The 26,977-nt window shown below is 43.7% G+C and overlaps 1 protein-coding gene across 3 annotated transcripts in view; it reads left to right on the forward strand.

Moving 5' to 3' along the window:
- Positions 1-26,977, forward strand: part of ATP6V1H (ATPase H+ transporting V1 subunit H) — a 72,888-nt gene that overhangs the window by 14,660 nt on the left and 31,251 nt on the right. For 2 of the 3 annotated variants that reach the window (XM_067712328.1, XM_067712327.1), the window contains 6 exons: positions 1,947-2,049; positions 3,230-3,319; positions 7,698-7,811; positions 10,519-10,623; positions 13,682-13,735; positions 23,798-23,895. In XM_067712328.1, coding sequence (XP_067568429.1) covers positions 1,947-2,049; positions 3,230-3,319; positions 7,698-7,811; positions 10,519-10,623; positions 13,682-13,735; positions 23,798-23,895 — 564 coding nt within the window. The remainder of the gene's footprint in view (positions 1-1,946; positions 2,050-3,229; positions 3,320-7,697; positions 7,812-10,518; positions 10,624-13,681; positions 13,736-23,797; positions 23,896-26,977) is intronic. The other variant, XM_067712329.1, reaches the window with a different exon arrangement.

The following is a 26,977-nucleotide window of genomic DNA, read 5'->3' on the forward strand; positions in this document are numbered from 1 at the left end:
GGTGTCTGGCACATAGCTGGCTGGCAGCTAATACTGGCTGATTAGATCATGAGTGAGCAGAGGACTTGGAGGGGTGCCGTGGAGACAAGCTTTTGGGAAAAGAAGTAACGTACTTGGTAAGTCACATATTGTTTCATGGTAATTTCATAGCAATTCTGTGAAATAAGTTTTCTATCCTCATTTTATTTATTTTTTATTTATTTTTTTTTTTCTGGTACGCGGGCCTCTCACTGTTGCGGCCTCTCCCGTTGCGGAGCACAGGCTCCGGACGCGCAGGCTCAGCAGCCATGGCTCACGGGCCCAGCCGCTCTGTGGCATGTGGGATCTTCCCAGACCGGGGCACGAACCCGTGTCCCCTGCATCGGCAGGCAGACTCTCAACCACTGCGCCACCAGGGAAGCCCTATCCTCATTTTAAAGATGAGTAGACAGCTGCTTACGTAGGTTAAGTACCATGGACGTGCTCGTATAGGTTTTAATGAGTCGCTGTTGAAAGCCTCTGCCTAGGTGCTAGGTAGAACCGCCTTTCAAATTCACAGTCTGACCAAATGAAAGGAGTAAAACAGTCTGGGGGGGTGTTTGACAAAGCTGCCTGTCAGTGTAGGTCAGGGGGCTGTGGAGGAGGGTTGGATTGGAAGCAGGAAACCCGCTGGACCGGGGCCATCGGGCTGAGCCACCCCAGCGGCGGGGAAGTGGGGAGGAGAGTGATGTCAGGGGGAAGAATTGTGAGGACGGGGCCCGACCAGACTTGGCTCATCACAGAAGGGGCCGGAGTCCATGGCCTGTTAGATTGTGGGACTGTCAGAGGAAGAGTACAGGTGAAATAATTTAAACACAGAAAGCAAAAAAAGGTTCCTTGGGACAAATGCAAGGAAGTTAGACTTCAGAAGGAATGGCTTGCCAAGTAAAAATACAAAAGAAAGCTGCAGAATTTCCAGATTACCGAGTATAACCTTCATAGTACACCTTCTCAGTGGTAGAAAAACTGCATCTCTTTCCTGTGATTGTCCTATTTAAAAAGGTATGGCATGCTTTTACACGTCAGCATAGCCAAATTTGGGGGTAAAATTGTTTGAGCTAGGGAGTTCAGGTTTATGAAAAAAGACTTCATTTATTTTGGGACTGGAACCAGACAGGTTGGCGTCATTATCTTGGTCTAGCCTGGGGTGCAGAGTGCGTTTTCTCCTGACCAACTGTGATAGGTGAAGTGCTTAGTCTTAATGGAAACAGGGCACAGTGTCTGTTTTTGCTTCCATCGTCCCATCAGCCTAGCTGGGGGATAGAGTGTGTGTGGGGTATATATTCGTGACCTCAGTTCTGCCCCTGTAGGATGTGGAGTGCCTGTGTCATATATGTGATCTGTGAGTGGGGCTGGGAGAGGTCGGCCTGGAGTTCAGATCACAAGTTAGCACTGCGGAGTGGGGAAGAAGATGGAGTGCGGGCTGATTGCTGGGAGGATGGGGGTGTTTTCAGAGAGGGTTTGGTCACATTTTTCTGGGTCTGAAAGGAAAGAATATGCTGGAGGACATGATTGCAGAAAGTTGTATACAGGAGTTTTTGTCTTGATAACTTAGATGGCCAAGTAAATTGGCTTGGGACCGGAGATAGGCTGAGACTTGGATAAGGCCCAGAGGTGGCATTTTAGTGAGTGTTTCCTGTGGACCAGGCCCTGTGCTAACCACCTCATGTGAATTATTTCATCCTCAATTCCGCCCCTTAAAGGCATGTGGTTCTTGTTCCCATTTTGCAGGTAAATTAGCTCCGGTCAGGGCCTGGGAGGCCCATGAGTAGTAGGTGGTGCGGCTGGACTCAGACGGCAGGGCCGTGGGACACCAGAGTCTGGTGTCAGCCCTCGCAGAGAGAGGAGAGACGCAGGGCATCCTGTATCACTTGGTCCCAGTGGCTCTTTAACTCTTGCTGAACGAAAACCTTGTTCTTTCTTTCTAGGGGGCAGATGATTTCTTCCGAAGACTGCGAATTCATTAAAAGATTTGAAAAGAAAAGAAGTCCTGAGGAGAAGCAGGAGATGCTTCAGACTGAAGGCAGTCAGGTGATCAGTTGAGATATTAGACCATGAACACTGCCCCGTGTCATTAGACATTCTAGAAGTTTTCTCAATGACCGTGTGATAGTCCATTGTAGGTAGGCATCATAATTTAACTAAAGACTCTTTTTTATTGGAAGACATTTGAGAGATCTCTAGTTTCTTTGTTAATTTTGGAAAAAATGTCCTATTGAGTATGTTTATTCCTCCATCCTTTTCTGCATTTCTGAAAAATTTTTTCGAATTAGAATAGATTCCTAGCATGGAAATTACTGTTTCAGAGTATACAGTATTTTCAAAGTTGCTTAACTTTTCTGTTTTTTAAGCAATTTTTTTCTACTTTGTATTCTCACTAGAATAACATCTAACTCCACTGTCCATCAGATTTTCTGATACGGTGCCCTGATTGGCCGAAGGAGCCCGTATACGATTCAGCCTGATTCTCACAACAATCCTGGGAAATTTGGGAGGAAACATTATCGTGGGTGCCAGTTTTGTTGAATTCCAGAGAGTCTGTGACATAGGTGTTAAATCATAGGGTGGAGACTGGTCAGAGCCTTCTGATTCCAGCGCCTGTACTGAATTCCTGTACTTGTGCTGCTCTGGTATTCTGTTTCCTAGTAAAAGCAAAAAAACGCCCAAAACCAAAAACACAAACAAAAAAACCCCAAAACGAATGATAATATTAGATTTGTCAACATAACTTAGTGTTTACGGTATCAAGAGTTGATAGTGGTGAGGTCTGTCTATTTAAAAATAGTAAACTTTTTTTTTTTTTTTGCGGTACGCGGGCCTCTCACTGTTGTGGCCTCTCCCATTGCGGAGCACAGGCTCCGGGCGCGCAGGCTCAGCGGCCATGGCTCACGGGCCCAGCTGCTCCCGCGGCATGTGGGATGTTCCCGGACCGGGGCATGAACCCGCGTTCCCTGCATCGGCAGGCGGACTCTCAACCACTGCGCCACCAGGGAAGCCCAAAAATTTTGACGTCACTAGAAATTATTAAAAAACTGATGCAAGCCCTAGTCTGGTCCTCCCATACTTCATCACAGTATTTGTAAAAGGCAGGCATTTTCTATAACTGCATCCTAACTTAGGCAAGAGAAATAATATTTTAATGAAATTCCATTAAAATGTTGTGTTTGCACATTTGAAAACAGTGGTTAACGTTCATTTCATTTTTTTCTAGTGTGCTAAGACATTTATAAATCTGATGACTCATATCTCCAAAGAGCAGACGGTTCAGTACATACTCACCATGGTTGATGACACGCTGCAGGTGGGTGTGTTCTTCACCTGACACGTTTGGTCCTCACCTTTTTGTGCTCTCCCAGTAACAGCACTTCTGTAAGCTTTCACCTAGAGCACTGGTTCCCTTCCAGAGTGTGATAGTATATTTTTCTTCATTGTGTGAGTTGTAATTTGCTAATGGTGGTAAAGATGGGACTGCCCACACACTGGCTAGCGTGTTGTTTTTAGGATGTCGGGGACTCAGTATGTCTTTTTGCTGTATTTCCTCAGAGTTCTGTGTTGGACAGCAGCAGTGCTCTGTGCATCCCTTGAGGCTTTCCGGATGCTCTGCCTACTCACAGATGATGTGGCTCTTTTCTTCCAGTCATTCAGCAGATTTCAGTGCCCCTGTGTCCCGGGCCAGGGCCAGGCCCTGGGGGTTTAGTGCTGACTGTAGTCAAGGTGCTTGCCCTCAGAAACATGGTGTTTTTGGAGAGCATTTTGGCTATCATCTGAGACTTTTCCAGTGATGTGAAGTTTCTGTTTACTGCTTTGTTGTCCGTAAACACAGAGGGCCTCCCTTATTCACAATATTTTTTTTTTTGTTTTTTTGCTTTTTTTGCGATACGCGGGCGTCTCACTGCTGTGGCCTCTCCCGTTGCGGAGCACAGGCTCCGGACGCGCAGGCTCAGCGGCCATGGCTCACGGGCCTAGCTGCTCCGCGGCATGTGGGATCTTCCCGGACCGGGGCACGAACCCGCATCCCTTGCATTGGCAGGTGGACTCCCAACCACTGTACCACGAGGGAAGCCCCCACAATATTGTATTTTATACTCGAGTATAATCTAGGTTTAGATTGTTGGTATTGAGAGCAGTCTTTCTGAAACAGGCCAACTGGCTGCAAAATCCAAGGCCTGTCTGCACGTCTCAGGGAAAAGAGTCTTGAAGACTCAAGAGTCTGCCTGTCTCTTGAAGAAAAGAGTCAGTCTGGCTGCTTGGAGGGCGTCCGTCTGTCATTTTACAAGGAAGAGCATTTATCGCTGGCCTACTGTGTGCAACCACTGGGCGAACTGTTCCCGAGGACCCGGAGGTTAGGAGGAAGGGTGCTGCCCATCTAGGGGCCATCGTATCACTTACAGGGATATTGTGATTTAATCATCTCAGGATGGCTGTCCAGCCTGGACTGATGCAAGCCCGTCTGAGAATGATCTCCGTCTTTCTTGGCACTTTCTCCTTTAGGAAAGTAAGGTCAGGATAAATGGGGAGTGTTGTGGTCTGCCTTGGTAACCCTTGTTACTATGATTGGACTAGAATGAGGAGGCCGTGAGCTGGCCTGCAGACCCTGGTGTTACTGATACGTACACACCCACCCACCCACACTCACACATGCACAAATTCCCTCGATTTTTATACACGTTTACAAACCCGTAAATTAAGAACCGTGAGTTCACACAGAGCATCTCCAGTTTGTGCCCTCCACCTCCCCGCCCCGAGTTCATGCCAGGCCCCCGTTCCATGCTGGATTGTCTTCTCTGCCGGCGAGTGGGCACAGTCATCTCGTCCTCTGTTACTCACCCGTGATACAGAGGAAGTCGGCTCAGAATTGCTGACCCGCATACCTGAAAAAAAGCCCTTTGCCTGGAGTTCAGTATTTGTCTGCAGTACTTTGTCTTTAAACGAGGTTGTGCAGAGTATTGTGTTCAAGTTTGTTTTAGTGTGGTTATATTATTTTTCCAGAAATAGCTTCATTTATTTTGTTTGTAATCTACTTCAGTTTTTTTCCTCATCCCTGTTGGTTTTTACTATTTTTTATTATGTAAAACGTTTACATGCTTCCAGAAGTCAAAACTATACAGAAAGGTGTGTCCCCAGTCCCCCTTGCCCACACTCCCACCCACCTCTTGTAGGTCATAATGTCGTAGACTTCTGTTTGTCCTTCCTGTTTTTCTTATTGCGTACAGGTACACATGTATTTTCTTATTTCCCTCTCTTTCTTATACAGAAACACATACTAGACGTAGTCTGTTGTATTTTGTTTGTTTCACTTAACAATATGCCAGAAATCATTCCATTTCAGTTCAATCTCCCATATTTTTTTTGACAGCTACAGAGGACATTAGTAGATATACCATATTTTACTTAATCGGCCTCTGATGTAATAGCCATTGAGGTTGGTTCAGGTACACATATACTGGGTTTAATAAAGTTTTATTTTTCAAAATGGGCAGTTGGTGGGACCACTCATGCATCTTCCCAGCAGCTGGGGCATCTCCACCTCTGGTGTTTCTCGTGTAAGTTACTTGAGCTGTTTTAAAAGCCATCACTAGGTCTTTTCCTGTGGAGCTCCTGACGGCCTGGCCTGGCCAGGGAAGCACGAATCTTCCCGTCTCTCAGAGGCGACAGCTGGGGTTGCGAGCTTCCTACCGAGTTGGCCGCGTGCGGCCTTGTTACAAAGACCAGGTTCCTGAGCCTGTCCCGAATTCTGCCTTTGGACCACTTCTTCTTTTTGGCTTTGCCCTTAGATCGTTCTCCGGGTCTTTGTCCTTAGTGGCCGACTTTCTGGCATCTTTCTCTTTGGGGGCATCTCAAGCTTGGAGGGCAGCTGCTACCACTGAGGCCTCGCTAAGATGTCGGGCAGAAAGCAGTTACGATATTTTGTAATTAGAAATAATGAAGATAATAACCTTATGCAAATGTGTTTTCCTATTGTTGGGAGTGTACTTCATGGTAAATCCTTAGAAATGGGATTTCTGGATAAAAGAGAACCACGTATGCAGTTTTGTTAAGATAATGCCAAATATTCCATTTTGTATTCCCACCAACGTGTGAGAATGCCTGTTTCCCAACAGCTTTGCCAACAGAAGGCGCTGTCAGGTTTTTACATTGTTGCCAATCAAGGTGGTGTCCGAGGCAGGACATCTTCACGTGTATAGTTTCATTTGTTCTTGTTGACCTGTGTTAATGAAAGATCTGTGGAGAGATTTAGACGTAGGTAGCTGCCATTATCCTTAGCTACTGATTAAACGTATTCTGACAATTGATCTTATTGGTAAAATTTTGGTTACATCGAGAAATTTGCGCACACTTTCACCACGTGAGTCTGTGTGACATTTAAAGACTATTGTTACACATTTCCAATCCAGTCTTTTTATTCTTAACACATCCGAATGGAATACTTTGGGGGAAGAATTGCTTGTTTTTCCTCACGTGTTTAGTTTTTAGCACATAATTTTGAAGATTAAAATGTTTTCTGTGCTCGCATATTAGTATCAGTTGCTCAGTGCCTCTGAGAGGGCTTTATCCTTATTCTGTTAAAGGTGTGGATTTGGGCGCTTGGAGTGGCAGTGGCTGGAGGTGCGTTTTTAAGCAGGAATCAAATCCATGAAGGACTTGTTGAGGAAGATGGGTTTTAACCTTAGTTAAACGTGTGACAGTTTCTGCTCTTTCTGTGTGTAGGGGACTTTGTTAATTTACATGTACAATGAGAATTACAATTTTAGCTTTGAAAATAGTCCACCAGTGGAGTTAATGAAGACCTACCTGAACTTCGAGTTCTTTGATGAACTCGTTATCATAACTATTTCAGTTGTTAGTCTAGACTATAATGATTTGTTACTTAAAGAGATAGTAGTCTACTCCTCAAATAGGTAACTGCTAGCACAGACCAAAGTTAAAACCACTGTATTTAAAAAGATTTAAATGTTGATCTGAGAGTTAAAATTATTGTTTATGTGGTTATTTGTGCTGTTTACCAAATATTGCTACTTAACCACCGTGTTCACTTAGTGAACCAGATAGTGGATTTCAGCCAGCGATATGCAGAGAAAATTTCAGTGACAGGTAGAGTTTGCATGGTTTCAACTAAGAAGTAATTGTTCCTCTGATCTACCTGCTGGTATGCTATGCTGTTTTTTGCTGTCATTATGTGCCCCGATTTTCCTGTCACAGTGTGTAAGGGTAACCCAGATGTCCGAGGTTTCTCTGATGCCCTGTTTCCCTGGCCTGTCTGTGAGTAGCTTGAAGTGCTTCCTGCTGGTCCTCCCATCGAGAGCTGAATTGGGATCTCCCTGCCCTTCCCGATTTTGTTTGTGTGAAAGGAGGGTGGAGGTGTCCAGACAGCGCTGAGGGGCAGGCTGAGGAGAGATGTAACTCAGGTGCTACACCTGCGGGGGGGGGTCTGTTATCGTGGCTCACCTGATTTAAACTAAGCATAATAATTAAAGGTGATTTTACTTAAAACTATCTCCCCCTGCCCCCATCGTCACCCCCTGCCCCATTGTAATAATAACAGGGAGACAAATCTCATACCGACTGGAAAGAGAAAACATGGATTGAGGGGGACATAAAATGAAAGGCTGAGAAGCAGTGTATAATCGTTACATTCTTTAGGAAAATGCGTTCTGATCAGTGATGTTTATTTCTTTTAGGAAAATCACCAGCGCGTTAGCATTTTCTTTGACTATGCTAAACGTAGCAAGAACACTGCCTGGTCCTACTTTCTGCCCATGTTGAATCGCCAGGATCTCTTTACTGTTCATATGGTAAGTTTTGAATTGGTCACATTTCTGATTCAGGGAAGAAATGCACCCGGGCCGGTTGTGACTTGGTAATGTCCCAGTACCCAGAGGAGTGACCGCTCTGACGTTGGCTTTTCAAAGCAGCGCTTCCTTACTGGATGTTAGTAATGTGGGGTGTTGGGAGGTCAGAGGAGGCAGGGTTGCTTTGACACAGTTCAAGTTTGTAGAGCATTTGATGAGCTCATTGAGATAAAAGCCTTTGGTAGGGCTTCCCTGGTGGCGCAGTGGTTACAAACCTCCTGCCAGTGCAGGGGACATGGGTTCGAGCCCTAGTCCAGGAAGATCCCACATGCTGTGGAGCAGCTAAGCCCATGCGCCACAACTACTGAGCCTATGCTCTAGAGCCCGCAAGCCACAACTGCTGAAGCCCGTGTGCCTAGAGCCCGTGCTCCGCAACAAGAGAAGCCACTGCAATGAGAAGCTCGCGCACCTCAACGAAGAGTAGCCCCTGCTCACCGCAACTAGAGAAAGCCCGCACACAGCAATGAAGACCCAACGCAGCCATAAACAAACAAACAACAAACAAATAAATAAATAAAAATTTAAAAATAAAGTGTGGTAAATTTCCCATGTGCAAACAGCTTTAGGTGGTCTGTGACAGAATTAACTGCATTTTACTATAGAAATTAAATTTTGCTTTGAAGCAGCTGTTGTGTTTAATTTTTATTTTAATTAAGTAGTTAATTGCTTTTTAATATCTTAGATACACTTCTGTTTTAAACTTAGCCTGAAAGGCTATCTTTTGAAGTGTTAACACTGAGCAGGTCTGAGAGGACGATCAGAGAATCAGTCCTTGTACAGACCTTTTCTGTTCCTAGCGTATTGTGGGCTGCAGGGGACGCTCCTGAGGCTGCATTTCATAGATGTCTACATTTTCGCAGCAAGATCCACTGTCAGTGAAACAGTTTTGAGCACACGCTTTCTCTTTCTCTCCATATATATCTGTATTCATTTATGTATTAGTATGTTCATGTATTGTATGAAACATTCGTAAAAAGAAATTAAAAAGGATGACCCATGAAATAAACTATTTTAAAGAGTATTTTTAAAAAACAGTAATATATTTTCTGCTTTCAAATTGTGTAGAGGCTTGTTTTCACTGTCTGGAAACATGATTTAAACATTTTCCTAATTTTGATGGTCTTATAATAAAATTGACAAATGTGTTAAAGGCCAAATACACATTTAGGGTAAGATTCATCGTTATTCATGGTGTAGCCAAGTCTGTGTTTCCATTTCTTTATGATTTCAGTTACTTTTGGCTAATCTTTCACATTTTGAGGGTCAGACGCTCATTGGTTTACCCCGTGCTGATGAAGAGCTTGTGCTCGGAGAGGAAGCGCCAGGCCTCGTGTTCCTCTGTCTTTGCCCCTTAGCTTGTGCTTACACTGCTGATCAGCTTTTCAATTTCCAGTTTCCTTATAGGGATCCTTTCGTGTCACTTATCTGTTTTGTGACAGGTCAGTTTAAGTTAGATAGCGTGTCTGTGAACTCACTTAGCGAGGCACGTGAAGACAACCGCATGTCACTGCAAAGTGAGGGCGTCGGGGTGCTGGGCTCTGCCCCCCTCCCCTGTGGTGCAGGCTCCCGAATGTGCCACGACACACGCTGCCCTCTGTCACCTCGCTCGCTGTGTGCAAGTCTGGGAACAGACCTCAGTGTATTTTTGGCTTAGCTAATCAGCCTTCACGGTCTCTACTAGGATTAACTCTTGCTGAATGATGAGAGCTTTGAAACACTAACTTGCTTATAGAAAGTACTCAAAGAATATTTATTAAATTGGGTTTGTCGGTGGAGAAGTAGTAGTTTATACTGCTTTCCCCCCCTCCCCCTGGTATATCTATATCTATATATTTCCAGATTTATTGGGGTGTAATTGACAAAATTATAAGGTATTTAAAGTGTACAACATGATGATTTGATAAAATACACTTATACTGCCTATTTAATAAAAAATTCATGATTCATTTTTTTTAACATCTTTATTGGAGTATAATTGCTTTACAATGGTGTTAGTTTCTGCTGTATAACAGAGTGAATCAGCTATACGTATACATCTATCCCCATATCTCCTCCCTCTTGCATCTCCCTCCCACCCTCTCTTCGTGATTCATTTTATAGCTTGAAGAAAATTGAGAAGTTTTTGAGTCAGGAGAAAAGGGTGTTTGCTTCTACTGAGAGAGATGACTGTCCAATACCCAGGATATATTTTATACCAATACCCAGGATATACTTTATACCGAGACACAGGTTTGGAACCGAGAGCTCGCAGGGGCCTGAGTGGCCGAGGCAGCGGCTGGCAGTTCGTTGGAGCCATTGCTCAGAACTCTGGCAACTCATTCGGTGAAAGTCACAAAGAAGGATTTTTGTGTTCTTTGATTTTTGCTGGTCTTATAATGAATCCTAATCTTACTTTTGAAACTCAGAATAATGCAGGGAATATCGTGAAATTCGTAAAACACAACTGGTTTTGGTTCACGTTAACGGAACTATTTAAAACTACCTTTGACCATATTAGAAATATTTTTAAAAATGAAATATCTATTATCTTTGGAGGAGTTGAGTGCTAAAAGAAATCCTGCAGCAAAATGGTTATGAGTCCTGTTTCTTAGGGTCTATGGTGTGATTTTTAGAATCAGGATAATATTCAAATGTATTTTTTATTTTTCAGGCAGCAAGAATTATTGCCAAGTTAGCAGCTTGGGGAAAAGAATTGATGGAAGGCAGTGACTTAAATTACTATTTCAATTGGATAAAGACTCAGCTGAGTTCACAGGTAAAAGACATTCCTCTTAGTATCTTTGAAAAGAACATAACGTCCATGTTCTCTAAAGCTATTTATGGTAATTATGTGAAATTACAAAAACTGTTAAAAAAGAGGCATTCTGAGTTTGATGAGTCAGCCGTGCTCCTTGCAGGTCTGGTAGGGGCTTCACCTTTTCTGCCTGTAACTGGCTTCAGCTCAGAGCTTCCTGTCTCTTCTGTCACTCGGGATTTTCCCTTCATGCATTTCAGCAGGTAGGGAGGATTTCCCTTCCAGGAAGGTGGGTTCACACCTGCTGAGATCACACGGGTTGGAGGATGGGAAGGACGCACACAACTCCAAGGGTACACTCGTGTGAGGCTCACGAGAGAGGAGGATAGACAGTGCGATGGGCGAGCATCTCTGCCCTGGGACCCTGGACCACCCAGATAGGTGCCAGGAGTCTTGGTTTGGGGAGAGTTCTTTGAAAGTGTGCAGTGGTTCCTTTATGCCCTCTGGTCACATACCCAGGCCAAACTGTCTGACCAGTCACACCAATAAATAAACTGGCCCTGGCTGCTGCCAGGAGGGCTTCAGACTGCAGACAGCACGGGACAGCTCATTAGGCAGCCCGCCTCTAGTCCTGGCCAGGAGGCCGTCCCAGGCACCACTGGGTGGCCTGGGGCTGCTCTCTCCAGCCCGAGAGGATGTCTCCCTCAGTGACTCCCACTTAGGATTTTACCGTGTCCTTGTGGGGTTGCATTTAAGCCCAAAGGGAAACACGAAGCCTGCTTGCTGTGGTCCCGCTGCTGTCAGGGCCCTCGAGCCCGTTTCTTCGTGGAGGAGGACAGCTTTCGGGGTGACGGCTGGCAGATGACGAGTTTTCCCTTTTGTCTTCTCGGTTCCCCAGTGCAGGGTGGATGGCCGGACACTCCTGACAGCTCAGTGGAGGGTTGCTTTTCCTTTAGGTGTCCGGTGACCAAGTGAGAGGTGGTGAGGGTGCTTGGAGGGAGCGAGCCACGGAGAGGAGCGAGCTGACCTGGGTGGGGAGGGCGGCGTATCTGTATCTGGAAGGAAAGGCAGGAGGGGGCGAGCTTTGGTGTGGGCGGGACATGGAGGATGGGCCAGGAGAAGCTGTGCTGGGAGGCCTGGTGGCCTCAGGGCTAGATGACAAGTAAGGGCCTATTTGAAATGAAGGTTTGGAAAGTTGTAATTTAGGTTGCTGGTGACTTTATGATTTTAGTAGATTTTAAATTGAAGTATGAGAGAGACACCATAACATTTTGCTTCGATTTATTTTTTGTCTTATCGTTGCCTGCCTTTTTGCGGGGGGAGCCTACTAACCTTTTCTGTTCGGATAGGGAGATTTTGAAGTGTCTTGAACAAAATCAGTTATTTTTTCTGTCATCAGCATACACTTTAACACTCTTTTGGGCTTAGTTTTTAAAAGTACTTTTACAAGAGTCACAAGTTTTGCAGATTTTACTGAGTTTGTGAGATATTTCAAAAAGAAGATACTTAGAACATGAAAAATACTATGTGAAGATGAGGTGTATTTATTTCTACATGTGTATCATTTGGGATCAGAGTGCTTAGTTAAAGAGGTAACCCGCCCCCCCCTTTCTTTTTCCTCTTATGAGATTAGTTCTCCCTTTGAAGAAACTTCATTCTGCTTTAGTGTTAGGCGTGGTCTGGTGGTAATAAGGCTTTATGCTAGCTGGACTCATAAAATGAGATCTGGTAGCAAAGAATGCACGCTGCAGTGTGCCGCTAACATTAGGGGTTGTTCCATCCTAGACTTTTCCCCGTAAGAGTAACATTTATGCTCTGCCTCACAGATAATTGGTTAGTTTTAGAATGATTAGCTGTGGTTGTAACCATGTCCAGCAATTGGGGGGATATTTCTCCGGTCACTAGTGGAAGCAGAGATTTCAGTGTCTGGAACACTTTTCATTAGAATTGGTGTGAGACAGACGCTCTTAAAGACCTTTCTGTATCTTTCCAGCGCGCTTGCTCTTTTTATCGCCGAGTCTTTGGCCTTGTTCAGTTACTGTCTGGCGTTGCTGCTTTGCACGTCCTGCCCCAGGGAGAGGCTTCAGGCCCGTCCAGCCGTGCCTCAGAGTCTGGTCATGGCTTCCGCTGGGCTCTGGCTGGCTACCACCCTTGCTGTGGGCAGACACTTGTCCACAGCCTTTGATCAGGGTGTAGTGACAGGCATGAAGCAGAGGCTTGTTCGGGCTTTTATTTTCTACTTTGCTTAAATGCCACGTGATAGCACTGTATCTGCAAGGTCTCTTTTTCTCTATCGTAAGCGTTTTCTCCCTCATAAAAAGGACCACATTTTCATGGTTCTGACAGAAGTAGACTTTCAAAAGTCTGAATTAGGTGCCAGTTTGGATATTTTGTTCTTTGACTTTATAGAGACATTTAGGAGCCTTTTTCCCAATAGATATACCGTTATACTTGGGTTATAGGGGCTCATGCCTGGCACTTAGTAGATAAGTTATTGAATAAAACAAAATAAAAATTTCCTTTCAGAAATTCATTATCACTTTTCTCTTGCATATTCAGCTTCTGACTTTCTACCTTAACTTTTCTTTGGTCATTTCTGTGTAACAGATGAGGTTCTGATTGTCATTATAATGTGTTAGCATTGCTGTGGATAACCTAATTTTTTAAGTTCCATGTAGTATCTTCCCATCATCAGGCACCTGTTTTGAAAGCTTTGCCACAGAATATCGTGTAGATAGTTCAGCTTAAGACAGTTGTCTCATTGGAAAAATGACTCAGGAAGTAAATCCTGAGACTTGGAAATTTGCACTCGCTTCACTTATGAAATGTAATTGGAACTTAGTATTCAGTTTATTATTGTTCCTTTTAAAATAATTTATTGATTAAGATATTATCCGGAAGAGTGTAACGACGTTTAGAATATTTCGTATCATCCCCACGCTTTTTATTAGTTGATGATACTCCATTCAGTAGGATTAGGAAAACAGTGATAAAATTTGCTTAGCTCTCTTTCGTAAGCTTATGAAGTAGGATAAAATTAAAAACAAAACTAAGTAATAAGTTATTTATTTCGTAATAGAAACTGCGTGGTAGCGGTGTTGCTGTTGAAACAGGAACAGTCTCTTCAAGCGATGTAAGTACATTCCTTGTTCGTTCACTGGCCTCCTAACACCCTGAATTTAAGTTGTTTTGAGTCCCAGACATTTAACGTTTTGAAGATGTTCCCTAGTCCCCCGGATGTAAATCCGCGGATTTGGTTGGGTTAATGGTGGTGTGAAAGCTGCGTGTAGGCCTTTCTGGGCCGTGCGGTTGCTTCCTGCTGCTGGTGGATGTGGGGCTTCCTCTTCCTGTTGCTCTTCTCTTCAGGCGGCTTTATCTCAGGCCTGAGAATCAGAGCAAGTCTGGACTCAGATGCATAAGTCGAGTGAGTAACCAGAGCTCCTCTCTTAACACTTTAGCTGTCTCACAGACGCTAACGTCTGACAGATCCACGGACCCTGCGCCAGGCAACTGAAAACAGTTCCGTTCCCCACTGGTACGAAAACCCACTACTTGCCTGAGTTGCTCAGGGTTTAATGGGGGCCTACGTGGTGGCCAGACTCTCCCTCCCCCTTTTTCAGGCCAATCCTGCCCCACATTTATGTAGAGCCAAAAGGTTAAAGGTTAAAACTAATCATGTCCCCCCAGTTCCTTTCCTGGTTAGGGTTATCCCCCCCGGTTGGGAGTGGTTTAACTTTGCTGTCTTCAGACTAGTTCAAGAATTGCCAATAGATTTGGACAAGTATGGGTTGGCGTGGTTAGCGCCAGCTGAGAGCGAGGTGGGGGAAGAGTTAAAAAGGTAGGTGAGGCGTATTCAGCTTCCTTCGCTGGAAATATCTCTGGGAAACCGGAAAGCACCTTCCGAGGACGGTGTCTCCCACCGGCCTGTGCTAGACCTCAGCGGAGCTGTGGGGGGGCCACGCAGGGTCCGTGTCCATAACCCGCAGGCCACACCCCTGTGTGTGTGCTCGTAGACTAGAGAGGGCGACACAGTCCATCTCAAAGCCAGGAGTGGGGCTTCTCTTGGGGCACGGGTCAAGGGACTTGACAAACAGTGAGTGTGTCAAGCCGGAAAATGGCCACACGTCTTCTGAAATCAGAACAGGGTATAGAACTAAGTGAGCAGTCTTGGGGCCAGGGTCGGGGAAGGAGGTGGTAGGTTCGAAGTCTAGATATTCAGCCATAAGCAGATGTTTAAATTGGGAGTCCTTATTTTATATGACTTGAGTTTCTTTCCACCGGTTTGAAATTTTGAAAAATTGTTTGATTTGAAAAATTGTCTAATTAGACTTATTTGTAAAAACTTTAAAAGGTGTTTTCGGAATAAACTTAAGTGGTTATTAAAGTGTTTGGAAGTTAGTAGAGCTCACGCAGTGAGGTGCGAGCTCTGGCGACGTGACATTCTTCTTTTGCTCTTTTCTGTCCAGCGTGTGGGAAAAACAGCGCTGATCTATTGAATTGGCAGTGGTTAGTCAAAGTGGTTTATCCGGTCGACTCAGACACGTACGTCCCAAACGGTATTAGCATCAGGGGTGATTGTGAGTGAAGAAAAGCTGGCCTTTGATGTCCTCCCTCTTCCCTTCAGTGCTTCACACCTGAACATCCTCCCTGGCCCTTGCTGGAGGTTCCTACCTTCTCAGAAGGCTGGCAGCTTGGAAGGCAGAGACTTAAAGAAGTTGACAGAGAGGTGATAGCACTTCCTTTGATACTTGTATTTCAGTAGGGGGATCGGAATTGGTAGCTGGTATGTATGGAGCTCTTCCTGTGTGCCTGGCAGTGTTTTAGTCATTTTGCATTTACATCTCCTTGAATGTTCACACCCCGTCTTTGACATTGGTCTTACCGTAAGCCACGTTTTAGGGATGAGCAGTGAGGCTGGAAAGGCACACCGGCTTGCCCAAGGTCATCCGCTCACGGTGGCAGAACCCCCAAGGGGACGCATTCCTTACCGAGAGGATTCCGAGGCACCTGGACTGGACTGGGAGCTTTAGGCATTCTCCAGGTTGCCTCACCTACTCAGACCTGTAAAGAATATCGACGTTCTATCTTAAAATCCCTTTAGGTTTTCAGACAGCGTAGAAAAGGTTTGGTAAACTGCATTCTGTGCTGTTGCCACTTGATGTCAGTATAAAACAAACAGAACAGAGCTTTACACAGCAAAATGAGAAATTAGCAGGATGCAACAGTCTTGACTTTTAAAATGGCACAGAAGCATCATCATAAGTTATGAGTGGATCATTACAGACATTTTTATTTAAATGACATTATATAAATGAAATTTTCTGAAAATGATTTGTGCTGTTTTTACCTAAATGTAAAAATAATAAACTCCATCACATGGCACGTACTCACCCTAACTTACCTTCAGCCGTCCGTTCAGTTCTTTGTTGGCTCTTGCATGGGAATTATCAATCTTCTACTTTTCCGAGGACGTCGCCCAGGCTTAGATGTTGATTGCTGGGCCGCTGCCCTGACAAAAAGAGGAACACCGTGATCTCTCCCAGCCTTTGGAGGAGTCAGGAGAATCAGGGCATTCTTTTCCCTCTCTCCAGCCTCTTTCATACCTGTGTGCAGGGGACCGTGGTAACTCTCCACTCGCGCGTCCTGTTCTCTGTTGTAGACCAGGTCTGGCCGCACATATTGCTGGATGGACATGGTTTCGTTGGTAGTAAGTAACGTAAGTTGCCAGGTTCTCCATATTGCTCATTTTATCTTGCCTTTTAATGTTCTGGAGCAGTTCTGTCCAGTAGAACTCTCCGGGGTGATGGCAGCGTTCTTTATATCTGCGGTGTCCACCCTGGTAGCCCCACGTGGCTCTTAACCACCTGGAAACCTGGCACATGTGAGCGAGCGAGTTAACTTGCAGTTTTTTGTAGGCTTTTTGGTTTGTTTGTTTACAGCTTTATTGAAATCTGTTTCTCATACCATAAAAGCTTTCCATTTGCTATTGGTTTTAGTATATTTACAGAGTTGGGCAACCATTGCCACCATCTGATTTTGTAGCGCTTTCCACACCCCAGAAAGAAACCGTGTCCACCGAAACAGTCACCCCCGTTCCTAACGCCCTCGCCTAAACTCTGGCAACCCCTCACTTACTTTCCGTCTCTGCATTCACCTCTTCTGGCCACTCTCTGTACACAAGTCACGTAATATGTGGTCATCCGTGACCGGCTTCTCTCACTTAGCGTATGTTTTCAGGATTCATCCATGTTTTAGCATGTAATAACAGCATTTTAGAATGAAAGGGGAAAAAAAAAGCTTAGCTTTTTTGGCTTTTGGCCACATTCCTTAAATTGTTTTCTCTGACAGTTCTAATATCCTTGTTAATGTGAAGGTAGTGTTACTGCTTTGACTTTTTAAGGCTCTGTTTTTAATTTAAGACTTTTCAGTCTTTCAGAAGAGTTGGAGGACTTTAACGATTTGGTTCTTCACTGTTTGTCCATAAGTGTATCAAAAGTGCTACCCGAGTAGCAGACATGAGGGGCTGCGTCAGGAGTTCGCAGAGTGCAGGCCTCTTGTTTAACTCTGGCCCCTCTAGCCTGTGATTTGTAAAGTCTGTGAGGACCCAGAGATGTTCACAGTCAATTACGTGTCTTGGTGCTGGTTTTCAGAGCATTTGCTCTTCACCTGCAGCAATGTTTGGGTGACCTTCATTGTATCCTCTTATCACAAGATTAGTACGTTTTAAACATTGTGGATCATTAAAATATATGTGAAGAATAAATATTAAGAAAAGGAGAACAGATGAGAACCTGTCAGTTTTGCCCTTCTGATCAGGTATTTGGAAGGCTTGCGTATATTCTGGCGATGCAGAGGAAGATTAAATGGTAAAGTGTTTCAGTACCAGACTTCCTTTTACATATCATTTTCTAACTATAGCATCAATAACAATAATAGGGTAACCTAATATTGTACATTGGATGTGTTCTTGGAAGTTGCATACAAAGCAGTGATTTATAAAGTAAATCATATTTCTTAAGTCTGCAATAATTTTTCCTACAATAAAGAATCCCAGTAGTCATGTAATTAAATTATACGCCTAAGAAAATTAGATTGAAAGTAGTACTTGAAGGAGATTTATAAATTTGTAAATTAACAGTGAAATTACTTTCTTGGTTAAGACTTAAGTCTAAGACGAAATTATCTTAAGTTAATTTAGGTATTAATTTAATATAGGTATTTTATGAGTATTGACTAGAGGGTCTCTCTTAATAAGCCAACTTCAAGAGAATTCTTGCACTATATTTGTTTTAGTTCCTGAATATGAAGTAATAATAACGACAAGAATAATAATGATGGTAATGTACCTTACAGTTGTTTTGTGTTTAACTGATGTGAGTTCAGATTTGAGTAGCAGAGGTTTTTGTTTTTGTTTTGTTTTTTAATTTAAGGCTGTTTTTTAAAAATTGGGCTGGTATTGCTTTCCTTTATTGATGAGACAACAATTTTGAAGAGTTTAAAGTGATTTGCCAAAGGTAAATTGGCAGAACTTCTGACTGACAAAACCTCTCTCCCTCTTTGCCTCCCTTCCTTTCTTTGGTCACTTATTTTTATGTCACAACTTCGTTGGGGAGGAAAAAATTATGCTCTGCTCCTTCTGGGTTCTTCTGTCTGGCCAAAGAATTAAATTGACGTGAGACAGATTAACAGGAGAAAACCAGATGTAATTACGTATGTACAGGGGCCCCGTAATATGAGGCCGCAGATGTAGCGCCTGAGAGGAGAAGACGGTGCGGAGGGGGGGACTTCAGCGGGGAGAAGGCAGTTCACACGGAGGTGGGAAAGCAGATGTTTGGTGACAGATGCTTGCTGGGCCCGCAGGGACAGTGGGACACACAGAGGACTCTGGTCTCCCGGCCCTGTGCAGCTCCCCCCAGCGCCGACCCGTGTTCTTTGTAGATCTCCGGTGACAGTGCCCTTCCTGGACCAGGGCCTTTGTCTGAGTTCTTTAGGCCGTTAAGGGGCAGGTACAAAGACAGACTTCTTGAATCCTCTGCTTTCAAAAAAATAACCACCCTAGAAGAATCCTCATGCCAAAGGGACCCATTTAAAGTGGCAAATTTTGTTCCCCTACAGCTTACATAGAGTAAAATAGACAGATTTTTAAATGTTCAGCTGAATGCATTTGTACATCATGTGTCCTACTCAATACTTTCCTTCGCCTCGGCTCCCACAAAGGTTTTCGTTATTATGCATTAGTTTTGCCTGACCTTGAACTCCATAAAAGTGGAATCATACACAGTGTGAACTCTTGTGTGTCCGAATTCTTGTGCAGTATTGTGTCAGTGAGAGTCACTCACGTTGCACTTGGCAGTAGTTCATCTCTTTATTGCCGTGTAGTAATATATTAAATGTATATTATCCATACTCTTATTGATGGACATTTGAGTTAGTTCTGGTTCTTGGCTGTTGTGAATATCTTGCTATGAACATCCTTGTACATGGCCTTTGGTAGATGTAACCACTTATGCCTGGAGCACTTCTAGAATGGAGTTGCTGGGGTACAGGTTACATGTGAATTTAGGTCCAGCAGTCCAGTCACTTTTCTAAACCAGTTTACACGTCGCCAGCAAAGTAGGAGAGTTCCAGTTGTTCCACACATAAGATGTGCACACTCACTTTTTAGTTCTATGAGAAAAGATTCATTTAATAGTCATGACACATTGAATACTTTTGGAATTGGTTAATCACCAGTCCTGGAGGATTTCATGTAAAACTGGCTTCTGGGGTTTATTTTGGTCGATGGTGTGTTCTACAAACTCAGCTTTGTGCTTCACTGGTACCACTGGACACACGTGTGTTTCCACTGCATCTGAGACAGGTACTCTTCTCTGCACTGCAGACGTCTTTTTTTTTTTTTAAGCACCCTTGATTCCAAAATTTAGAGGAATATTATCTTTATTTTTTCTCAGTTTGTACTTAAATCCCAGCATTATGGAGATAGATATTGAAAATTGGTCTATAAACATTGTTAATAGCATGAGATTTACTTTGGTACAATGTGGCTACAGTTTTTATGTTTATCTTTCGTTGCCTACTTGCTTTGTAATTCCTCACTTCTTGAATTACTTTGTAATTCTGCAGAATATGGATCTGGGAGACCCTCTTCACCAGGAAGGTGAATTCTGTCAGTTGCTGTTTTCCTTATGTGATTTTTCCACCATAATATAGGAGAATTTGCATTTTCAGCAATATTAGAAAATTTATCTAATGATGTTCTCTTAATGTGTTGAGAAGTAAAGTTAGTTTTTCTCTACCAGGGAGGTTTGTGTGTTTGAGAGTACACATTGTAGCTGGTTCTCAGCCCAGTCTGTCATATATTAGCTAATGAGATTATCCCCACACCCCATGGGATGTGCCCTGTTATCCCCATTTTATAGGTGGGAGGCTCATTCAAGGGCACACGGCTTGGAAGTGGCTGAGCCTGGCAGGCTGCTTCCAGAGCCTTTGTTCGTAACTGTTAGGCTACATTACTGCCTTTCTTTCATGGTGGTGGAGTTAACATTGGAGCTGTGAGTCAGTTCAGCTGGAGAAAGGAGGGGCGAGAGCTCTCCCGGAAGCAGCTGGAGGTAGAGGTCTGGTTCTCTGGGGGAGAGTAACTGTTGGACCTGGCACTTTAAGGTCACTGCTGGTCCTGGCATTTGCCATGTTGGTGGAGTGATAAGGTATCAGAGAGGTAAGAACCTGGTGATAATTCTGTCAAGGAAACTTCATGCGTTGGGAGGAGGAAAGATGCTGAGGTTGGTACAAGGTTTGGGGATAATTTTAAGACGGGAAAGATTGAGTATATTTAGGGGCTGAGGAGAGGAAACCTGTCAAACAGATCGGAGCTACAGGGAGGGGTCGGACTGATGCGATGCTGTGTGGGAGGAGTGGGACACAGGCCTTGCTGGGGCCGTGGGTCCTGGACAGGAAGAGCTGTCTGCCTCTGCTCGGCGAGAGGGAGGTGAGAAGGGCCGTCAGGGAAGTTCAGTTGGGGGCGCGATGTTGGCAGCTCAGTGACTCGCTAGCTGATGGTCTCTGTTTTTTCTCTCAGTGCTGAGGTGAGGGAAGAGAGCGGGACAGGAGGGTAGAGGTGAAGGTGTGAGCGTGGCTCTGGGGGTGGCGGGGAGAGCAGAGCTTCCTGATGGCTCTGCGTGGCTGTGCAGTCTTCTCCAGCAGTGTTTGAATGACCTCTGTGTGGGGGAAGAGTCGGTGGCTCGCTGGGTTGATTGAAGGCTGATTATTTTCTTCTAAAAAAACCATTGAATAACTTTGTACATGAGACTAACAGGACAATGTGAGAGAAAGGTAAGGCAGTGATACAATTTACTTTGATTGAAGGCAGTACCTCATTTATCAGTGTTGCCTTCACTGTGTACTTTGAAAATAATCTCTGGACTGGAATTGGACTGCCTCATGGTGCATCACAGGAGAGAGTGAAGTTTTAGAAGCAGCATCTTTTTAAAAATTTTTTAATATATCTTTATTGGAGTACAATTGCTAACAATCCCGTGTTAGTTTCTGTTGCACAACAAAGCGAATCGGCCATATGCACACACATGTCCGCATATCCCCTCCCTCTGGAGCCTCCCTCCCACCCTCCCTATCCCACCCCTCTAGGTGGTCACAAAGCACCAGCTGATCTCCCTGTGCTATGCAGCTGCTTCCCACTAGCTACCTATTTTACATTCCGTAGTGTGTATATGGCGATGCTACTCTCACTTCGCCCCAGCTTCCCCCTCCCACCCCAAGTCCTCAAGTCCATTTTCTGTGTCTACCTCTTTATTCCTGCCCTGCAGCTAGGTTCATCAGTACCATTAGAAGCAGCATCTTTTTAAAATTTTTTAATAGATCTTTATTGGAGTATAATTGCTTTGCAATGGTGTGTTAGTTTCTGCTTTATAACAAAGTGAATCAGCTATACGTATACATCTATCCTCATATCCCCTCCCTCTTGCATCTCCCTCCCACCCTCCCTATCCCACCCCTCTAGCTGGTCACAAAGCACCGAGCTGATCTCCCTGTGCTATGTGGCTGCTTCCCACTAGCTAGCTATTTTACATTTGGTAGTGTATATATGTCCATGCCACTCTCTCACTTCGTCCCAGCTTACCCTTCCCCCTCTTCTCTATGTCTGCATCTTTATTCCTGTCCTGCCCCTAGGTTCTTGAGAACCTTTTTTTTTTTTTAAGATTCCATATATATATGTGTTAGCATTCAGTATTTGTTTTTCTCTTTCTGACTTACTTCACTCTGTATGACAGGCTCTAGGTCCATCTACCTCACTACAAATATCTCAATTTCGTTTCTTTTTATGGCTGAGTAATATTCCATTGTATATATGTGCCACATCTTCTTTATCCATTCGTCTGTCGACGGACACTTAGGTTGCTTCCATGTCCTGGCTATTGTTAATAGAGCTGCAGTGAACACTGTGGTACATGTGTTTGACAGTTTCTCGTAAGTTAAACATACACGGACACTTAGGTTGCTCCCATGTCCTGGCTGTTGTAAACAGTGCTGAAGCAGCATCTTTTATATGCTCATTTATATGTGAGTCCTGAAGCTGTAACTAGCAACGAAGAATCCATTTTTTAAATGTGTCATGTGTTTCAACATAGTAGGGTAAGTGGACACAGACAAGAAAAATACTTAACAGTGAACCAAGAAATTCTTGTGTTGAGAGGAAATCGATGATAAGTGGAAGAGGAGAGAGTGCCCTAGGCTGCCTTTCATTCATTATTGTAGAAACCTTGCTTAGGCTGTCTCTCTAAACAAGGAAGATGGAATTCTTTGCACAAAGGGTTAGTTAGCTGCTGACCTAATTGGAAAAATACATATATATATTTTTCCCATTATGGAAGATGGTTTTCGAGCTGAAAATTCACTTTTTTTTTGGTCATTAATTTCTGCGAATGTTTTGAGTTTTCAGGCAAATTAAGTTACTGGATATAGTGTGCTTTTGGGCAACTGTGTTCACTCCTTTCTTGGTAAAATCTAAGATAACCTTTTCATGATAACTTTGATTATTCCTCCAAATATATCATAGTGTTTTTGTATTTGAGTGCCTGGAATTCTTTGAAGTGTTAGGTTTTAGCAAACTTAGTTTAAGTTAAAACATGGAACTGAAATGGCATCATGTATATTAGATTTTGTGAATTTATATGACATCCACGATCCTCTCCATTCTTTCTTTTTGTTAGCATGTTCTTTAAGACTGTCCCTCCATTTCTTATAGATGTAGGGCTCATGGTAGGTATTCCGGGAGGCGCCCAAGCCAGGTGTCACTACCAGCTTTCCTAACATGGAGGAGCAAGCAGCTTCTTGCTTGTCCCTCCATTTCTTATAGATGTAGGGCTCATGGTAGGTATTCAGGGAGGCGCCCAGGCCAGGTGTCACTACCAGCTTTCCTAACATGGAGGAGCGAGCAGCTTCTTGGGGATGTTTGTTCTCTTTATTTCAAGCTTCAGATTTAACCTCAATTTCTCTAACATAGTGCCTGTTGAACTGATAGTTTAAAAAAAAATCAGTCTTTTTCAAGTGTTTAAGTAGACTTCTTATGTGCTGTATAGTTTTATTTTTTAAGTTCTTATTTATTGAGTTTCTGTGACATGTCTAGCTCTGTGCTAAATGAATTACTTTACTTAATCCTAAGAGGACCCTTTCAGGGTGCTTGGGGGCATGATCCTCAGTAAGGATGAAGAAATTGAGCATTGACAAGGTTCGGACACTTGCTCACGGTCACTCAGATATGGGTCTGTCTCAAAGCATACGCTTCTATCTCTTTCATTTTATTGTTCTTTGATACTTGTGTAATTATGAAGAGCAGTATTCTCTGTATCGTGCTTCTATTCAGGGCTAAGTGAAACATTGCAAGATAATAAGCTGTTTATCAAACCATATCAAAGGCATAATTACTTTGTTCCTTTATTTCCCTGACTGGATGTGTTCAGTGGGCTTGAGCCGTGTAGGCTTAATTTGGCAAAAGAAGTCGGCTTCGTTTCTAGGAGGACGAGAGAAGAGCAACAAGGATTGACTTTTGAAGAAATATTTGAGACTTCTAGACTTTTCAGATGATAAACTCTAGTAAAAACCACTCCAGAATTTGGTATCTGCATGACCTTGTGACTTGAAGTGCTTTCCAGTTTTAAACACTGTGCTTCTCCCTGCACAGAGCTCTCAGTACGTGCAGTGTGTGGCCGGGTGTCTGCAGCTGATGCTCCGAGTCAACGAGTACCGCTTTGCCTGGGTGGAAGCAGACGGGGTGAACTGGTGAGCGCCCTTTATTTTGACAGTGGAGTAACATTTAAAAGCATCTCTCCTTGACAGTTTCAAAGAAATGAATACATTTAATCATCTAAAAGAAGGTTTGTTAAAAAAAATGTCTTGTGTGAGGTTCCTGTGCAGGAGACTCTCTAGCGACTCAGGGCCCCCGGTTTCCCTGGAGGTGTGTCACGTTGGCTCCCTCTACCTCATATGGAACGTTCCAGGCTCCAGCAGGAGAGCAGGCGCTCACCACAAGCACAAGCGTCCTGTTTGTGCACACAGTTCAGTTTTCCCTGTCATTTCGGAGAACTTTGGTTTCCGTGTAGGGAACGGATTACCAGTCAAATTCCCTCAAGTCAGCCAAGGGCCAGCTTTGCAGGCAGCCCTTTCTGAGGATAGCTGTCTCCGGACCATGACGTTAACTCTTTTCCGCACAGACACTTAAAGGTGGACTGCACAGATGGTGTTTCCAGTCTTTTTACTTTCTTAAAAGTGATGCAATATTTTGGGCAATACAATAAGAAAGGTTAATTATTTCTTTCACTATTATATCATCTTCCTAGGTGATTCCGTCATTCTCCAATTTTCTTATAATTTAGTCTTTAATATTTATTAGCATAGTTGAGAATAATGGATGAATAATGATGAAATAAGATCTAGGATGATGAAATAGTGTGATTCTTCAAATTATAGTTAACAAACTCACCAAGATCACATAGTGTATCTTAGGTTTATAAATAGGTCCATGGACCTGTATTGTAATTGCAAGATAAATTGAATTTTATTCTATTAAACAAAAAATAGATTTTCTTTGTTGTTCTTTGGAAGACCTATAAGAGAGAATAAAAGTCAGGAAACACCAGTTTATACAAATAGTTATAATTGCTCAAAAAATAAACTTAAATACTAGAATTTGGTCCAGTGGACCGAGGCTAACGAAATGCTGCTGTTCAAAATATTGTTGGCACTAATATTTTGGAGGATGGTAAGTAGTATTAACTATTCAGTTTAGCAACAAGAGCAGGCATAAGTACAATCTAGAATATTCCATGTTCAACCTACACACTTTGATATGCTAATGCCCACTAACAAGGTTAGTAGTAATCAAATTAATACAGAGACTTTTAGGTTGAGAACAGGCATTAATAAAGGTAGAATATGTTAACTTGCTGAGAGTAGGGCAATTTGGAAAAGTCATTGAATTTTTTTCTTTTTTTTTTTAAAGTGAAAGCTTTGCTTATCTGCTGTGCCTGACTTACGTCCTCCCCTATGTGACAGAGGATGTCACAAGCCTGCATCTGACATTAATTAATTAATTTATTTTTGCTGTGTTGGGTCTTCGTTTCTTTGCGAGGGCTTTCTCTAGTTGCGGCAAGCGGGGGCCACTCTTCATCGCGGTGCGCGGGCCTCTCACTATCGCAGCCTCCCTTGTTGCAGAGCACGGGCTCCAGATGCACAGGGTCAGTAGTTGTGGCTCACGGGCCTAGTTGCTCCGCGGCATGTGGGATCCTCCCAGACCAGGGCTCGAACCCGTGTCCCCTGCATTAGCAGGCAGATTCTCAACCACTGCGCCACCAGGGAAGCCCCTTTTTTCACTTTATAAGAAAGAAAACACGTACTTTTTACTCTGCCGTTTCTTTTGTTTAGGGTCGAATGTTTTCTTTTTTTCCTTTTTGGTGCTCCTCAAATCACAAGCAGGGATCCTGAGAGGAGAAAAAATTGTAAGCATACCCTGTTTGAGGAGAGTGGAAGAGGAGACTGATGGTTTAAGACCCCAGGACCTTCTTATCTCTGCGTAGTTTCCTTTCTTTCCTTCTTGGTTACACGAATGACACACGCTCTTTCTGAATGTTTCTGGGCCCGTGTAAGATCAAGAGTGTGCTTTGACTTCACTAGGAAGTCTGAAGATTAGCACTGATTTTTTAAATACTGGAGCTAAAACGGGGCTTTTGCTGGGGTAGTTGCTTCCCCAAATCCAACGGCCATTTATGAACATTTATATCCTGACATTTGAAGTATTTTGAAAGTATAAAGTAGTATATAAATGAAAGGTAAGATTAAAAAAAAATATCGCATGGTGAGGTGCGAGGGGCCCATGGGTCTGACGAACAGCAGGAAGTGTGCATGTCAGCCAGTGGTCAGCTGTTTGTCTCCCTAGTCCCTGCGTTGGCATGATTTAAAAAGAAAAATCATCATTAAAAAAGCAGAGCACAAAATAGTTATTTTGGCGTCATGGACCTTAACCTCCTTTCTGATTTTGGATTTGACAGTTTGTGTTTTTTTGCCCTCTCTGCGTGATGTTATACCATATATTATGGGGAGTAAAGGAAACATATGTGGTCCTTTCCTTTAAGAGATATACAGCCTAGCTGGAAAGTATGAAACACCTAACAAAGTTAGCACATAGGATGCCACAGCATCTTTTAGTAACTTTTACGGTGACTTTAAAAGTAACACTAAACTCAGCAGTTAGCGAGGGAGAGCAGAGACCTACATGGTAATTAGCACCCACTGGTTCTTCAGGCCCAGCTCGAGGGCCACAGCCTCTGGGAATCCTCCCTCCCCCTGCACGGGGCTCTCAAGGAACATGGACAGTGTCTTGTTTTTGCCCATTTTATCCCTGTGCCTTGCACTGTACCTGCCGCATAGACCCTCAACAGATACTTGTTAAATGACCGTGTTTGGGTTTCTGTTGGGCCTTTGTGTCCTTTGTCCCCCTTAGCTCGCTCTTCCTGCCTCACTGGATTCAGAGTTGGGTTCTTGCCCTAAGGGAATCCCTGCCTTATTCCAGTGAACAGGGGCCTTATTTTGCTTCATTAGGGCATTTCTGTGGTTGATATTTGGGTATAGAAGACTACCTTGTCTCTGCAATAGAATCCCGTCTGTCGTGGGCACACTTTTACTCTGTTCAGCTTCTCTGCAGTGTCCGCATCGCTGAGCACGCCTCCCCTTGAGACCTTCCGTCTGGATCTCAGCACCAGTGTATTGGCCTTGAGCTCTCCTTCGCCCCTCTCATCGTTAAAAGTTTTTCCTTTTAACAGAGAGAATTTAATGTGAAGAAATTAAATTCTCCCTAGCTATAAACTAG

This window comes from Pseudorca crassidens, chromosome 17 (genome assembly GCF_039906515.1).
Source record: "Pseudorca crassidens isolate mPseCra1 chromosome 17, mPseCra1.hap1, whole genome shotgun sequence".
NCBI lineage: Eukaryota > Metazoa > Chordata > Mammalia > Artiodactyla > Delphinidae > Pseudorca > Pseudorca crassidens.